The sequence below is a fragment of the Chanos chanos genome, chromosome 2, assembly GCF_902362185.1.
Source record: "Chanos chanos chromosome 2, fChaCha1.1, whole genome shotgun sequence".
Taxonomy (NCBI): domain Eukaryota; kingdom Metazoa; phylum Chordata; class Actinopteri; order Gonorynchiformes; family Chanidae; genus Chanos; species Chanos chanos.
Window position 1 is genome coordinate 37,557,189 of NC_044496.1, and position 18,349 is coordinate 37,575,537.

Genomic DNA, 18,349 nt, shown 5'->3' on the forward strand with positions numbered 1-18,349 from the left:
TTGTTTTTTTTTTTTTTTTTTAGGTCTGTCATTACAGTGACCCAGTTTCTTCATGAACAAAGCAATCTTGTTCCATGAAAACGATTACCTTTGGAATCTTTAATAAAAGCAAACATGCCTCACAACAGAGGAACATAAAATGATAAAAAACAAAACAAAACAAAACTCACACACACACACACACACACGCAAGGCTGGAGACACAGTGAGACTGACAGTCATTAAAAAAAAAAAATAAAAAATAAAAAAAATAAAATAAAGCAGCAATCAGGTTTGAATGAGGTTTCATGGATGAGGAAAAAGTCAAATGGATTCTACAGGGAGTCATGCACTTGAGAGGAGGTTTGGGAGGGAGAAAAAAAAAAGGAGGTCTGGTGAAGTGCATGCTGTGTGGAGGTAACTGAAACGGGTGGTGTGTGGGGAGACGGAGGAGAGCTCCTGGTGCTCCATCAGTCTGAAGGCTTGATAGTGAAAGCGAGGCGTTAAAGCTTTGGCTGAGATTCGGCGCCAGCCCGGCCCGGGTCCGTCTGTTCCACATAGAACAGGATGTAGGCTTTGGCCTTGGCCACCGTCTCCTCATTGGTCAGAGTGACTGTGCTGTCATTAAAGTGGTACCAGTGACCCTCGTGGAATCCGTATGCAGTATAATGTCCCGATCCGACACTGAGAGAGAAAAACAAAGCACCGCGCTTACTGATACACTTCCACTGAGTTATCATAGCTGAGAGCACTGGAGGAGTTGGGAGTAAACAGCTAAATCAAACTGCAATCAAACTGTTACAGTGACTTGTACAGACATAGCAAATTGAAGTGAATCAATTTTGACTTCGTGTTTCTTTCTTTCTTTTAACTATGTTTTGGCAATTGCTGATTGAAGGTGTGGAAAGAGCAGGGAGCCAGAAAGTCTCAGGTAGTTAGGGTCTTTGTATTTTTACATGAGAGGCATATTAACTAAGACTCCATGTCATCATAATGCAAGTTCGCCACCTACTGTTCAGCAAAAGGACTACAGTCTTGACAACATGAAACACCAAGCTCCCATACCATAAGGACAAAGGAGGCTTCCCTACTGCTTTCGCATACATATTTATAACAGATTACTATCACCAAGGGGATGAATGACAGAGTACAATACAGTGTAATACTGTTATTTATAACCAACCTGTTATTTACAGCCAATAAAAACACACAATGTGTCAGAGAAATGCTTTAGAGAGGGAAATGAAGAGCTGGTGATATGTGTGGGGAAAGGGTCAACACTCACCCTGATCCATGATGAACCACAACTGCAGCAAGGTCATACAGACAGCTCTCTGGCAGACTATTCTCTGGCTACACACACACACACACACACACAAAATGATGAGTGTTTATGTGGTTTCACGGACAAAAATATCACATGTTGTTACGATTAGCCAATTGGCTAAAACAGACTAGTTATATAATTTCTCTGTTTGGGACAAAAAAAAGGACAATAGTTGCTTCCAGTGAAAAGGCAGCTTCATTGTGAACAGTGTTCTGGGATGTGAGCAGTGCTGAATTCACTACACTCACCTCCAGTAAATAGCTCTTCATGTCCAGGCCCTGCAGTGGGAACTCCACGTATGTGTCAATCTTATTCCGAAGATACGCTGTCCAGTGGAATCTCTTGAGGTGCAAACACAGTACCTAAGAGCAGAAACAGAGCAGAAAAGAGGAAGAAAGGTCATGTAGGATCTGAATGGATGGATCCATTTACTGTGCTTTAGCACCAGCAACCTACTTTCGGCAGTTTTTGGATCCAGAATTTCTTGGTGGATTTTTGTCTTTTTTTACACTTGTGGCACATGTAGAGCTCGGTTTCGTCAAGTTCTTCCAGGTCTGTGAAACTACGAAGGCAGTCTGGAACATACAAACACACACACACACAAAGTGCATGTTACACACTCTGACCTCAGAGCAGAACCAAGACATGTAGAGGAAGCTGAGCCAAGTATAAAAAACTAGACACACAGAGGAGAGTGAATAGAACAGGGACACCCAGAGGCAGGCATGGGCCATTACAGGCTCCAAAAAAAGCTAAGGAAGTTCAAACAAATGCTATGTTCCTATTTTAAACCACTCTCAATTTTATCCTCAATTTCAAACCAGCAAAGAACCATGCAAATAAATGATAGCATCATCTCCCTGGTAAAATGCACATTGTATAGCACACAATAAGTACAATCTCCATAATCTGCTCAAAGTAAATCCTAAGAGTGGTTATGCTCCTTATACAACTGCCTGGTCAATCCCCACCAAACTGCGGTTCCTCTAGCCACTCTTATGGAACTTACCATTTAAGGTACACGTGGGTCCTGGTTCTTGGCCTTTAGTTCTCTTCATCCTGAACTGGATGGGAATGTCCAATGACAGGTCTGAAGGACGGGGGAGAGGAGGAACGTTAAATGGCCACAGAGGCCATGTTAATCTTGATGTATTACTGTAACAGAAGTTAACGTATTCAGAGGAGAACAGCTGACGCAATCTCACCAAGGAATGGATCAAACTTTCTGGACTCTGTCCCACATATGAGACAGTTGACCTCGTTCTGCAGCACGCCGCCGAACACAGACGTCACCACGGTGGATGTCCCATTACTGAGGGCAGAGATATGAAAAGACGCTAATTACTGGTACTTCTTCATTTAAGACACCACACATTTCACAATGGAAGAAACCACACTTTTCACAACAGGTTCTCACTCTCTGATTGGTTACAAACTGAAAGACGTAGGTCAGGATGGTCCAGTTTAAATACTTGACATCTTATCAGATTTTAGAAATTGTTTTTTTTCTTCTGAGAACCTATTCACAAAAACAACAGCGAGATCATTCTCCATGAAACAACCTAAAGGAGTGCCACGTGTACATACACGTGTGTGTGTGTGTGTGTGTGTTTGTGTGTGTAAGTGTGTGTTGGTGTTTGCTAGCAGAACTGCCACTTGATGAATTTTGCTGGGCTTTGTTAGAATTCATGAGTGATGATCTACATTTCTGGCATTGTCTGCTAATTAGACAAATACATGTGTCCACAATGTAATGATAATACAATGTGTAGTATGTTTTTCATGAGTCTCTCTCAATCTCTCTCTCACACACACACACACAGTAACACTGTCCTGTTGCTATGAGAAGAGGCATCCTGTTGTGATTCCGTTAATGGTCCTGTGCTAGACACAGTGAGCGGCTCTCATTGAAAACAACAATGCGGCCTAAGTGGATGTGATGGGCCTATTGAAAAGGCCTGCCTGTGTTGAGTCGTGCTCAGTGGGTTGTATAGAGTGATACGGCAGAGTAATCCCACTGTGAATGCGTCGCTGTGGGGGACGAGATGGAGCACATCACAGCGTGGGGACCATGTTCAAACATTTCAGAGAATGTGGAACACATTTACTGTTTACTGGGGTAAACTGCTCAATTCTTTGTTTAGATATACACCCATAAATCAAGATTTTAATGTGGTTTCAGATTTCACAAAATTTGTGAATTTGAGGGAGGGGGCCGGCACATCACAAAGTGTGATTTCGCAACCGGCCACACAACGCAAAACTGTCAGTGATGTGCATTTAGGTGACCCGGAAAAGGCCAAACTCCCGTTTGGGTTTTTGTTTGGGCAGTGACGGCGACACTGCTTACATGCAGCATTTGTCCCCTGTGGGTGGTTTGTGAAGGTCTGCCGGCAGGGCGGGGCAGGACTCTCCGTTCTTGTTGCCCTGTAGCTCTCTATGGAGATGATCCAGCAGATAGCGCAGGAACTCGTGAGCATCCTGCTGCTGGTATCCCCTATACAATAAACACACGCCTGAGTGAAACTGTGTTTACACAAACTAAACAACCCAGTGCTGCAATCTACACACACTTCACATGTTAATGAAATTATTAGCAATGTCTTCTATAGTTATTATTACTGCTGCCTTAAACAGAGCAATTTGAATTTATCGTTAAGGCAATGACAAAAATAATATCACATAATTAACGCCTTTTACATAACTGTTACATAACTCCATACGAGGACTGCATATATTTTGCTATGATCAGGTCGTTTGTACTAGAGCACAAAGCATCAGCTCAGAGTAGGTGATAGGTAAACAGACTGAGAGAGGCCACCTGAAGCTGGGCATGATTTTCCAGATGACGTAGAACAGGGCATCGGGGCTGAAGGCTGTCTGATTGCCTTGCCAAAGAGAACACAGTGTTTTTCTAAACTCCTCCACAAGAGACCTGTCCAAAAAAAAAAAAAACAAGGAAAGTTTTCTTCCTCTTTTTTCTTCCCCCCCAAAGAGTGATCACACAGCTAGTCTGAGAACTTACATAAACTCCTAAAAATCTTAATAAATTACTGTTATTACCAAATGATTACGATTATTTTTATGAACTGTTTTGTTATCAGCAGGCATAGCGCACCGTTATGTGAAGAAGGCTAATTAAAAGGACAAAAAAAGCAAAGGGACTTGAAACAGCAGTAGTTTCCTGTAAATGCTGTGAGTAGCTGCGTGAGTGGGAGGGTGAGAACATGAGGGCTGTGAGAGTTCAGCAGTTGACGCCTCAGCTATAGAAGAGAGCTTGTTAGAAGCCTGTGATTCAATCCTTGTGGTTTCCTTGGGAGGGTTTCATAAAGCCAGATTTCTCAACGAGACAAATAACTTCAGTAAACATGCTGTCAAGTGTCTGGCTTTTCCAACAGGAGAAAAGGTCTGTCCAGATCTTACGTGTATTGCTAAATAAAAGCTAAATAAAAGTGGATGGTTTTGTCCATTTTGTCTCATGTCGTTATAACAATCATATTAATACAGCTTTCATAATCAGAACATCTGAGCCTGAACCCTTTCCAGTTAGAGAGTGTAAATGGTACAGAGCGTGGAACACCCTTAGCAAAATCAACGGAACTGACAGGAACCTGATGACACTGTTCCAACGTTTGGATCACCTTAAAACAATCACTCCGGCCAAACAGCTTAAGCACACGTGGCATTTGAAGAAAAGCTGTTACCCTAGGTAATTACACTCAAAGTAATTTTAGGTCTAAATGTACATTTAAATGCACAGAATCTAAGACAAGAGATATTAAAACCTGGAACCATCTAAAAACTATACTATCCATCTTTTTAGAAATGGCATCTGTTCATGTAGATAATCAGTTAATTTTGTGTTATATCCTGAAGCTACAACAAGGAAACTATATTCAAATAATAATTTACATATTATTTTTAAATTTGACAGAAATTAAAAAGCAAAATGTCTTTCAAGATTCTACAATGAACCAATAAGGTGTTTCACACACAGGATACCACTATACAAATATGTTAAAAAAAAAAGTCTAGAAAGAAATATGAGGCAATAAAGCATACAATTCCTCTCTAGCATTTCTGTCAGTCACATAGTGCAGAAGAGACCAACTGAAGCTCTCCCTGTAAACCACCATCTGAAGAGGACCTTACACACTGCTGTCCCCTTGACTCCTGGTGTGGTACATTCTCCTTCCTGCTGTTTTCCCACTGCGCAGCGCCACTGCTGGTAACTCCTTGAAATAACAGCTAAACTGTGGGATATTGCTGAAAAAGAGAAAGATAAGATTTAAGCCAAATTATAACGACAGAAAAGACGAAAAACAACACAGTATTCATTGGTGCAGGTTTAATTCACTTACAGCAGCAGACTACACCACATCCCAAACATGCCAAAAACTATCATTGTGAAAAAACACTCCTTTTTTACCCCAAGGATTAACTACAGTTGAATGTATACGGCAGATTAAATACACCTTCAGTGAAGCACACTACGAGTCCAAGATTCTGCTAAAGCCGCTCAGAGGAGAGGAGAAGACATCTCGTCAAACCAAAAGCACATTCTATGAGGCAAGCCCTCAGCCCTGTGTGTTGTGAGCAAAGAGGAATCTGGCTGTACACCCTGGCTGTGGTTAGCGAGCAGACTATGGGAGACAGCCTGAGGTCGACAGGCAGTGGGCCTAATCCCTCTGGCTCGTTCCCCGGGATCCATTACCGCCGGCCGAGGAGGCGCTGCAGTCGTTCTGCACGTCTCCGGGGGGGGGGGGGTGGGGGGGGGAGTTATGGGAGGCGCATTCCAGACGCAGCAAGTCACCCATAACTCCACAAAACAGTCTGGGAATTAGCAAGGAGCAGCTCTGGAGCCTTACCTGAGAGATTGGAGGATGGCGTTCATGAAGCACGTGTTGCCCAGGTTGCGTAAGCCTGTGGCGCTGAGAGCTGAGGAGCTGTCCTGTAAGGAGAGGGATGTAAAAGCCTAGCTGAGAAGGCACATACCAACACTGCCAATCAGAATTAGACAGGGAGAAGCTATTCAAAGACAGTATATACTTGTGCAGTGGCTTAGGTAAGGTAATCTTTTGTGATGGTGTTCAAATTTCACCCCTGTCAAGTCTGTAGAAAGATGAGGATTAAACTAGAGTTCAGGAGCAGTTTTAATCTTTGTCTAAACAACCCAACCCTAGCGTTTAATTGTCAAAACCTAGAATTTAGCATCGAACCAGCCTGACAACTTTGTTTTATCGGATATTAGATGAGTCTTCAGAGAAACATCTTGTGCACTCGCTGTTTGATCACTAATTTATTGGGATGGATGAGAGTTGCGTAACACATTTTCCGAGCAGATTTCTTGGCGGTACACCACGGCCTTTTCCTAACACTATTCCCCGGCAAATGAGTATGTCACAAATACAGTTCAGTGACAGGAGGACAACAAGCAGGCCTATGAACTGGGTTAGCGTCGTTTACGGCATGTATAAATCCATCTGTTTTGGCCAGAAAAGTGTGCCTTACAGTCGGCCAAGCTAAGGGTTATCCACAGCGGTACTATCTGTGTATTGTACATCAGCAGCATCAGACGAACAACTGTCAGCTATGACTCACTCTACACTGTTTTGAATCCGTCTGCTCTTGGTTTGAAAAGCAGTGTGTGTAGGAAGTAGGTGAGCGTTCACACTGTGCTTCACATTCGCACTGGGCTTCACATTCGCACTGGGCTTCACATTCGCACTGGGCTTCACATTCGCACTGGGCTTCATAAACTCAACAAAGAATAGTGTTATGGGACTGTGTTTCAGCCGCCATCATTACATTCCCCTCCTTTTCGTCAAGAAAAAAAAATGCCACGTGCTTTTTTTTTTCTCCTTTTGCAATTTTAATGTGCCATTTTGAAGGACATTCAACACCTCTAGTGAACTTTGATAAAGTCCAACTGGGATAAAAGAAACTATTTGAAAGGGATTTTTAGACTTGGTTATAGAGACTGTGCTGTGCAACAAAAGGGTGACATTTCAGTGACGAACCCTGAACAGTTCAGGCAGGACCAAAAGAAAAAAAAAACCCCAAAAAGATTCTGGCCACGGTAAAGCAAAGCAGATGGGTATGTTTTGTTTGACATGCTTATGCTACTACTTACACTGTCTTTTGGCATCTTGCTATCAAGAGGTGAAGTCTCCAAGAGCTTTCTCTTCCTCTGTCTGTCCGCATTTAACACTGAGCTGAAAAAGAGAAAGAATCAGGCCTATTTATCAAGTACTTTGGAGTTAATCATACATAGAACAGGGGAAATTCAAACAACTGAACATTAAGTGTTCCAAGCACGTCATTTTCAAATGCAAGACACTTAAATGTTGAAAGGAAAACAACATTTAATATCCACATGCCATCTTAACATTAGATAACACAGGTCCAACCTCTAATGGCTGACCAGGGTAATAATCTACTGTAATAACCAGGGTGTAATCAAGGTTCATACATACACTATGTACTGCAGTATCAGAAACAGCATTTTTAAACATTAACAGAACAATTAAGCTATAAACCACATTGTAAAAAATGGCAGACTCGTTTATGATGAGCTGGTCAAATCCTTCAATAGGCTCTCTTGTTTAAGTCAGTGTGAACAGGCACTCCATCAGGCGCTCAAGATAATTAATGCCCCAAAAAACAGCCAACCCACGTAATGGAAAAACAGTATTTCTTGAAAGGCTGGGCAAAACTCTGGCACATTCTGACCCACAGATCTAAAAATGAGTGGAGTTTTTCCTCTGTATTTGGATGGCTAAAGTATTATCTAAAGATGGAGGGGGGGGTGGATCTGTAGAGAGGCACACAGACAGGCTCAGAACTGCACATACACATTCCCTACACAGGCAACTGAGTATAGTTTAGTGTAGTTTCACTCAAAGTCTCAGATGGTAAAAACATGGCTCTGTTGTGGAACATTACTCTGTGAAAGATCAGATTATCTATGTATTTCATTTTTAGGAACATTTTGTACTCACTTTTCTAAACTCTGGAGGTGCTCCCTGACCTTCTGCACCTGTCGGTGCTTGGTGTCGTTTACCACAAAGTCATCACACCTGTAGCTGCAGACATATATACAAACCAATATGACCACAGAGACAATGTAACAGAGCAACAACAGTCATGACAAACATTTCAGCTTTGTATTCTTTCTATGGTGGCTTGGTCAACTTAGCAACTGTATCCAAGGAGGGAATGGGGTCAGGAATAGGTCAACTGCCCATCAATTTGATATGGAACTTTGATCACGTTTTAGTTCTAGAATTCTGGGTGCACTTGCAGGAGTAAAAATGAATTATAAGCATCCAATCAATTATGGTGTTTCCAAAATATATATTTAATGACCTATTAAAAGACTGTCACTACAACAGAAAGAATACAAATTTGCACCTTGTCTGTTGAAAGAGAACATACAGCTATCATCATTTTCATGGACCTGTGAGTTGATTTTTTACTAAATAAAGACCACAGCGTATGATTGTTGATCCACTAACAAATAACCAGCTAAGGAGATGACGGCCTTGTATATGCTCTGTGGGTCTGTTTCTGGAACTCTCTCCGTACTTCTCTCTCAGTCCAAGGCTGTTATGCCGTCCTTGGCAAAACACTTGAGGGCAGATAAGTGCACTCACCAGTATGTGCTGTAGCTGCAGCAGTCCATACACACTGAGTGCTGCATTCTCTCCTTCTCCTGCTTGTCAGATTTTCTCTGGCCTCCACAAGGGCTCTGAATGTCCTCAAAATGTTTCTTGGCATGGCCATTTACATACCTTACATAAGACATGTTCAGTCTTTAGTGCATGAGATGATGATTCTTATCAAGCACGCATATTCACACACAAGACACTTGAGCCACAGCTGAAATCTTGTTGAAATCTTAACTGATATAATTTATACATACATACATACATACACACACATGCATTGTTTATCCTAAATAATACTAAAACAAGTAATGCTTTGGGTAAAGGGTTACAATGTATGTTCTATCTTATTTCACGAGTTTGTAATTTTGTGTGCAGACATTGGAGTTTACTGCAGTTACTTTTATCTGATGGAAGCAGTGTCCTCTATTGATCTGCTAGGCTACAGCTGCTGTAGAGTTGTATGAGGATAAACACAAAAGACTGGTTTCTTAGTGCCGCCAGTCTCCAGCTGGGAAATCAGTGCAGGCTACTTTAACCCTTATCTGACAAACTAGTGTAGCCGACACACCAGGAAGTGAGACACTCAGGAAAAACATTAAGGAAGTGCACCATGTCGTCTAACTGAGACTCACACTTAAATGGCATCAGGTATCTAAAACCTGCTCCTAGAAAAATCTGAACCACTCCTGCGCACCTCATAAGTTTCCGGGAAAACCGATTTCTCAATCAAATTACTTTCACACGATCAGTTTTCAAAAACTTGACCAAGATTACTTCTACCTGAAGACAAACGAATCATTACACAATGACACTGGAATAATGGCCACTTAGTTTTGTTTTTGTTTTGTTTTTTTCTGGACATGCATAGTTAGAAAGATATGAAACTGCGAAGTCAACAATTACTTACAGATATAGGTAAAACATTCTGGTGGAAGAGTGCATTCCAGCATGATGGGATTTAGCATATATTGCTATGTATTTGTCCAGTCAAAGTAAGCCAACACTTACCTTCCACAGTGGACATTCAAACAGGCGAGGCACACCCAAGGGCTTTTGTTCGACCGGCAAACTAAAGAGAAGGATAAGGAATTGACTTGTGTCTGGTGTCATAATGGTATACTCCCTTACAGAAAGATATACACAGTTCATCTTAATGACAAAGAACACAATAAAGGACAGACAAGTTGTGTTAATCTGACACTTTGTGTGCTGTTGAATGTCCTTATAATATAAAGATTCAGCAATAAATGAGCAAACCCACTAAGAATTATTAATAAATGACTTAACCTCTGAGTCTGTTTTTAATCTAATCCCTTGACTGCATGCTGTGGAAGAGCTTTGTGCTAATTGCCTTGATCACCTTCTCTCTCAGCACACATTGAGCATCTGAATTAGCTGTTGCTAAGGAACAGTCAATTCTCATGAATGCTGGCCTGTGCGTGACAAAACAAATGTGGAAAAAGTCAACACAGGGAATCTGTTTGCACCTGCCTAGTATGTAGGCCTACGAGATAAAAGAACGAGAAATGCACAAACGACCCTGTCTTCAATACACAGCCTCATAACTGGAATATAAATTAAGCAACTGTTTTACTCATTTATTTTACTGGAATTGAATTGTGTGCAAGGGTAAAAAAAAGATGTTATTACCATTCTTGTCAAGTATATTTGCTGCTTGTGTCTTGTAGCACAGGCTATAACCATTCAAATATAAAATTGGAGACACTAAATACTCGAACTTCACTAACACAAACTTTGGGTTGATTATAATGTAGCACATGGTTGGAGAGGATGTAATTGTGAACTAATCATTAAATCATTAAATCCGTGACAGATGAAACACATGATATACTGTTTGCCCCCATGAAAAAGAGGAAAATGTTAATTAAGAGCAGACGCACTTGCAAATTCTGACACGAGTTAGGAATCAAGCCTCGTTGATCAACACTACTTTAGAGACCATGAGGTGTGCTAACGTTAAGCACCTTTGTTCCTGTGTACATATGCGCTTTAACAAATATGGAAGAGAATAGAGCAGCTACAGGAGCATGACGTGTAATAGACATATATGTGTCGAGTTGACCAAAAATGTAAACGTGGGCTTCCTGCAGCATAGCTGAATTTAACGAGCTAGCTAAAATAGCTAGCTTCGTAGGATAAATGGGTTTCAACGCGATTTTCAATTCAGCTTATCGTAATCCTGGCTACCTTTCTGCTCTCAGTGTCTCAGCTTGGAAGAACATCATCTAACGTGGATATTTGTCACGAAGCACCAGCAAACCACATCACCAGAGTTGCCAAAGTTACACATTGAATTGTCGTTCGACTGGCTCGGTCAAAGTGAGCCCACATGCCCACAAACATTTAACTAATGCTATTTCTCTTTGGCTATTTCTGACCATGCTAATTTAGTAATTAACCATTAGCTAGTTGCGCCTGTCACTATTACTTTGTAAACACGTGATAACTGCATTCTGTAAGTTAGAGGTTTCGACGACCGGTGTTAATATCGGTTGCAATGTTACTTATGTTTTGCCTGTATTCATTGTAGTAACGTGGATTTGTTTAGCAGCAAGAGTTTCTGTAGTTCAGCATAGCCCGCCAGCTAACGAGAAACTAGCCAACATTGGGGTAGGCTAGCCACGTAGCTGTCTAGCTAAAAATGTCGAAACTGTGCAAAGACGCTGAGGTGAGAAACACAGAGAGTGTAATGTAGGCAAATACTTAACTTACCGCTACAGCACCACGTCGAAGGAGAACCATTCGGGAACCGGGATATGTCCATAACGACACACACACTGGAGTTCAGATGAGGGCACTCCATTACTTTAGTTAACTACTACTCATTAAACAATCCGCTAGCATTAGTCTTGTCTGACCGGTGAGTTCTAGTCTGAAGTTTAAATTATGTTGGTTTTGAGATCAAGAGCCGTTTGGGCAAGTAAATTAGGCACTTGTCGTTAGCTAGCGCTAGCTATGTTAGCCGACTATAGTGCTGTACAGCTCAGGTCCGGGGTCCGATGTTTCTCTCTGTTTTAATCTCTCAGAAGTGTTTAAATGTAGCACCTTCTTTGTCTCAAACCACACCGATGGATATAAAGCGATGACACCTAAGGAACAACCCAGTTTTCCTTTGCAACTGGGTTGACTCAATTTGAGGTCTAAACGTCCAACTCCAACAGGATGTACTATATTGTAGAAAGGACGTTATCTGCTTTAGTTTGAGGAAATAGTAAAACTTGAAGCGCAACTAAATGACGTCAACGGTTGAGTTGGCGGCCGCGAATTACGGAATTTGTTAAGTGTTGTTTACAGTTGTTATACACCGTTTATTTTGTGTATTGTTTGTTTCATGTTATAGTGAAACACTGAATCAGTCTAACAGGACGTTTTGATTTTTATACATAAAGACATGATTATGACAATTCTAACGACAGAAGACCAAAATAAGTCGTAGGCTACATTCTTAATGCCTGTCGCCAAATTCCAAATTCTTGAGAAATACTCCCAAATTTCTTTCTCTCTCTCCCTCTCTAAGTGTTAAATTAACCCATAGAGAATAAGACGCCTGACATTAGCTTGTGTTGGTAGGCTAGGAGACTAATGTGAGTTTTTCTCGTTTTACTTTATATCTACTCGTGAACATAAGGTTTAATAAATGTATATGTGTGTGTGTGTGTATATATATATATATATATATATATATATATATATATGTGTGTGTGTGTGTGTGTGTGTGTGTCTGTGTATACATATATAGGGAGAGCTAAAATCAGTCTTACCTTCCTCTCAACCTTCAAAAAGATGGTAAGCAATATACATGTATTTTATTATTAATAATAATAATAATAATAATAATAATATTTTATTCTTTATTTAATATTGAAAAAACAGTAATCAAGTGTAAAGGTTTTTTTTTCAGTAAGAATCTCATCACAGAGTCATATGAAATGATAACTATACAATTCCACCTTTGAGCCACTGAGGAAAAATTAATGATCATTTAGCGAGCCCCAGTTTACTTCTTCTTTTGAAAAGGTGAACGTGTCAAGTCTGAATTACTCTAGCCTTAGATCATCAAGCACATGGGCTCTGATTTAGTGGCAGATAAAGACAGATTTTTTACACATATATTTTTTTAAAGTGGGCCTCTGAAAATGGTTCAAATTCACACATACTTAGATCTGACTTCAAGACTATTTTACAGTCTGCATATTCGACAGTATTAGTCTGGATATTCAAGTAAACAGTTTGACAGTGTACACATCTTTTTTTTTTCTTTTTGGCCTGTCTGGCACACAGTATCATACTAGCCACGTGTGGTTTACAGACTTGTAGTACACATGCAGTGCAAGTATCCTGTAGATAAAATGCCGCCATTTCAATTGATCATTCAGTTTCTCTTTATGACATCTCAACTGCATCCGCCAGAGGAGTTTCTCGAGCGGCTCCTTTTCCACCTTCCTTGTGTTTTTTGTTAGCAGGTCTGGGTTAAAAAAAAGAGACGAATAATGGAATGAGGGAAATTAAGGAATGATTACTCCAAAAAATATTAAGACAAATAGTTTGATCTAAAAGGTTCACTTGACACACATGAAGCTCCATACAAAAAAAGCGTCCTTACTTAGCTTTCACTGCCACGACAATCACAACGATAAGGATTATGGCCCCTAGAATCCCAAAGATCACTCCCAAAATCAGGGCTGCAAGGCAAAAAAAAAAGGAACAGTTTGTGAAAACATCTATCAAAATGTCATTAAGATCTATTTCAGTTTAAATGTCATTATGTACAATGCTTACCAACTGGGGTGTCGTGTTCTAGCTCCTCGGGCTCATCACCATCAGCTGTTAATAACGCATTAATGACAGCATAGTTAGGATCATGGTGTTCATAAAAATTATGATGAATAAACAGCATTATGTTAACTTTTACATGGTGTGTCAGGTAAACAGCTTATAGTTCTGATTATTTTTCACAAGGGATAAAATTAAGGTTACATATTTGTGTGCTGCTGGGTTGTCCCTGCTTAGATGTGGAGGTTCTCTGATTGTTATGAACAAAGCAGAACTTCTGCTAGAACTACATAGACATAGAAAGCCCAGCACACATGTGTTTGGCTTTTGAAGAGCTGCACGTAATAGGCCTACACTGAATACATTTAAACATGTGGAATGTATCCCATGCGAGCTCCTGGGGTTAAGTTATTAGTTCTTACTAAGTTATTCTCAGGATGTAATCTATTGATCATTGATGACTTTATGTAATACTGACCAGACTTGCCAGCACATGTGGCATTGCATTGCTGAAGGTCAAAAAAACGGTTTCCATTGCCATTACAACCAGTCCAGTAGAATGATTTGCATTTTTGATGAACAGCATCATAGTAAAAGCGTATGTTAGTGCCCAAACAGTCCCCTGCTGCTTTTTTGAGGAGGCAACTTTTAGACTCTAGAAGAAAAAAAAAGTTTTATGTTCAGGTAAATGACGTCACATCCGTAAAGTAACTTTGCAAAAACAGTTTAAGTGCTCATCTCAGGTGTTGTAACATTTAAGATTAGCCAGTGCTCGTTGTCATTTTTTGACCACAAGATGGCGCATTCTACAAGCACATGTTAAATTAAAGTACATGTTAAATTAAAGCGGAAAGCTATACGCCCAAGGAATGGCTTTTCTGAGCACCTGGCCTGTGTTTAGAAAAGTTAAACTGTGATATAAATCCACAGACCTTATTCATAGAGAGGCGAAGTTAAAGGCATGTAAAAATGAAAAGCATTAAATGTAATTGTTTATTCAGAGGTTATATCAGAGAGAAGCCATGCAGTGTTACACATCATCTGTCATCTGTTGGAGTAGGGATGTAAGTTTCTGACATAAGAGAAGAATGATTCCCTGTCTATGGAAGGATCAAAATTCTTGTTTTGTGCAATGTTGTAACATTTTAAACTATTGCTGTTTTCTCCTACTCTTTATGCCAGTGCTCTTCATGCCATTATTTAGTAAGACACAAAATTACAAAATCATTTTCCCATAGGGCGCTATTGTGGGTTTCTCGCGCTTATGATATTTACTTATATTATTTACTAAGGTTTCATTAAGCAGTTGGTCATAAATACTTATCACTGTATTGGTTTTACACTGTAATGCTTTATTAAGAGGGAAGACATATATTCACCATCCATGGGATAGATCTCTTCAGCTTTAGATGAACAGTTCCTCATGCAGTATTTCTCAGAGGTGAAGCGGTTTCCATTTCCACCCATTCCAAAGTACCTGAACAGTTCGCACTTATCTGTAGAGCTGTTATAGTACATGTAGATCCGCAAGTTATCTCCTGTTCCCTGATCACTTGGCTGATCACAGACAGCTATAAGTTGTGAGGGATACAGAATACAGAAAAATTTTAATATTGCTAACTTAAATGATCAGTTGTCTGATCATGTGTCACTTTTGTCTGTAAAGAAAGTTGTGTGCAGAGGTCAGAAATAATAGGTGCAATTCAAGGTTTTCATTACCATAATATAGTGCATAATATAGTGCATAATATAGCGTAATAGTGTAATGACACGCTACATGAATATTTTACAAATTGCATTTTTCCGAGTGAGCTTCTGCACTGCACATACAAGTGCTCTCATCTGACTCGAAGTTGGGCCTTTTATATGTCAACTGCAAACAACGAACACAAGAGGCAAAGCCAGATTCTGCCCCAAGTTCTGATCCGATTCAGAAGAGTGTGGGGGCTGGTATTGTATCTCACTGTAACACTGCTAAGAAGTTTATGGTGTAAGAAACATTTACTGGGGTGAAAACTGAGTCGGCATGATACCTCAAGAAAACTAATGTTTAACTAGTTCGTTGAAAGAAATGGTCCACACCTAGTTTTTATGACTGTTGTAAATGTGTATCATTTATTACGATGGAAACAACCCATCCTCTCTTCCGTCTCCTTGTCTTCTCATTACTTTCAAACCAAAAATAGTGGAGATTCATTTGACAACTGCTCCGCGTAACTCAAAGCCACTCCCAAGATCTCTATTAAGAATGAACTGGATTCCGCTCATACAGTTTGCACAAAATTCTTCTTTCTAGAACAAATAATCTCTCACGGACCAACCTCATTTCAAATGTGTTATGAGTTCTTGCTAATATCATTTTAATATGAAGCTGGTTTAGTCAAGTTGTTTAGATTTAGTTATGTTTTTCCTGACTGAATCTGAAAAAAAAAAATGTAAATTAAGATTGATCTATTCTGAAGCATTTGTTGATATTGCCCCACCGGTTTGCATCATGTAGAGATAAGCTAATGAAGCATACATTCATATTTGTCCATTTTGTATTTAATTTTTACTCTCCTTTTAAAAACTCTGCATAATTAACAAACCAGTTGATCGTCTTGAATTCAAATTAAGGAAAATTGTTGACAATGCATCCATTTACTGAAACCTGTACGATTATGAGAAGATAAGAAATATGTAATAAACAGTACTCCCATTTATTCACATATTCATGTTGTTGCACCTTCAATTGCAGTAATGATGTTAAATGTTACTGTGTCCACCCATATAATTTGTGTGGTAATATTTTCTAAATACGGACTTCTTCTCTTGTCCTTTCATTCCCCAATTCGCCCCAGACAGCCAGTGTGTATTTGCACTGGGAAGTAGTTTGTCTCTAACATTAAGTACTGCTATTATGGGCAAAAACTTTTACAGATACACCAGTCTTATGGTAGTAACCGTTAAAGAAGGCTTAGGTTTCACACTCACAGGAAGTTCAGGTTCAGTCTGTCTATCCTAGCTGTTAATAACCTGTGCACTCTGGGTAATAGTGGTACCATAAAAAATTCAAAACTAACCTTTGAACTCAATGCTCGGAAATTTTACAAGTCTCAGTTTAACTCACTTGAATTTTTTTGAAAAGTACACTTATTTGTACATTAATTGTAAACACCTTGTTTATATCATTATCTAGTCCTTTTTTCCATTTAAATGTGTTGTTATCTAGTCTGAATTCCTGAAATCACATTTTTGTTTCTAATCATTCATGACACCCACAAGAGGAAGATGGGAACAAAGAATTATACTCGAAGTAAGATAAATTATCTGGCTAAACCTGCACCAACAGATGAATATGAACACAATTATTCTTTAATGGGAGACACCTTATCTCAGAGATGGTCGATCGTCCCATTAATCATAGTCAAGCCTTACTTTTCATCCCAGTTTAACTTAAAAATATGAATGGAATAGACTGAAGTAGTATGGAATCAGTGAACTTACGTGATCGCTCACTCTGTGTCTGAGAAAAGACGAGAACAGCAAAAATAACTGAAAATAAGAGGAGATCCCGCATGGTGGTCTGTGCTGTGCTGTTTTTTTTGCCAAAGTAAATGAAGATAAGTTTACTACAAAGCAAGTGGGTGGTGTAGAACGACCTCTGCTCTCTCTCTCTCCCTCTCTCTCTTGCTCTGTCTCTCGATAAGGGAGGTATGATTCAGGCCATTACCTGAACATTAACTGTCTTCGCACTGACATAATCTCAAAGCGGAATACCATATTTGGACGTCAGCCATCACAAAGGAAACCAGTACATTTTTAAATGCAAAATTCAAGGGGAAGATGAGCAGACATGCACACATATTAACATATATGTACACATGCATGTTAACTTCATGTTTATGTAAAATCACTGTTAAAAAAAAAAACAAATATGGTTAACTCAAACGTCAAATTGCACGTTGTGTTGGAGAATACCACTCCCTGTTACTCATTGGTGGCCATTTACCAGGCGTGTAATAGGACCCTGCCTATCTGAGGACAAACTGACATAATGTAGCGGTGCCCTGAGTTATTCAGGAGTTGCTTATGGTGACGTCTGAAGAAAAAAGAGGCGCATATTCCTGTATGGGCACAATCAAACTCATGGCAAATTGACTGAACAATGCTCGATTTTCACAGCACAGGTGTCAAAACTTATTAAACAAAGATCTCGCAGCCCAAAAAGGGTGCCTAACTGTAAATTGTTAGTCGCAGGATTTTAAGCTTTCCTAAATAATGAGGGGTATTCAGTCATGGATTGCCAACACTTTTTAAGCATATTTAATAATATTCTCTTATTAAGGCAACAGTTTTATTGTGCAGTTTTTGCGGGATATTTTTGATTCACCATTACTATCATGACATTCACCAGTGGCCCATAAAATATGAACAAATCATAATTTGATGACATATTTTTGAAGCAAAAAAAAAAGAAAAAATTACCTCAGGCGCTTCTCGTGAATTGTGCAGAGATGTGAGGTGCTTTTTTCCCCCACCACTGTACAAATGTAAAAGGTGAGATGTGACTCGTGTCGCTACAGCTATCAACCCAAAG

At 39.8% G+C, this 18,349-nt stretch overlaps 1 protein-coding gene across 3 annotated transcripts; it reads right to left on the minus strand.

The window, feature by feature from the left end:
• Window positions 1-267: 267 nt before the first annotated feature.
• usp3 (ubiquitin specific peptidase 3) lies at window positions 268-11,988 on the minus strand. 3 transcript variants are annotated; one of them, XM_030765849.1, is made up of 15 exons: window positions 11,710-11,988; window positions 9,985-10,045; window positions 8,962-9,099; window positions 8,308-8,391; window positions 7,440-7,521; window positions 6,175-6,257; window positions 5,459-5,572; window positions 4,128-4,241; window positions 3,657-3,803; window positions 2,512-2,618; window positions 2,316-2,396; window positions 1,763-1,881; window positions 1,555-1,668; window positions 1,265-1,332; window positions 268-663 (listed from the first exon to the last, which is right to left on the minus strand). In XM_030765849.1, the coding sequence occupies exons 1-15, from the start codon at window positions 11,798-11,800 to the stop codon at window positions 483-485; spliced, it is 1,584 nt and encodes a 527-aa protein (XP_030621709.1). In that variant the 5' UTR covers window positions 11,801-11,988; the 3' UTR covers window positions 268-482. The 3 variants fall into 3 exon arrangements, with proteins under 3 accessions (XP_030621709.1, XP_030621710.1, XP_030621711.1); XM_030765850.1 differs by having other exon boundaries at window positions 6,175-6,237; window positions 7,420-7,521; XM_030765851.1 differs by lacking the exon at window positions 8,962-9,099.
• Between the last annotated feature and the right edge of the window lie 6,361 nt (window positions 11,989-18,349).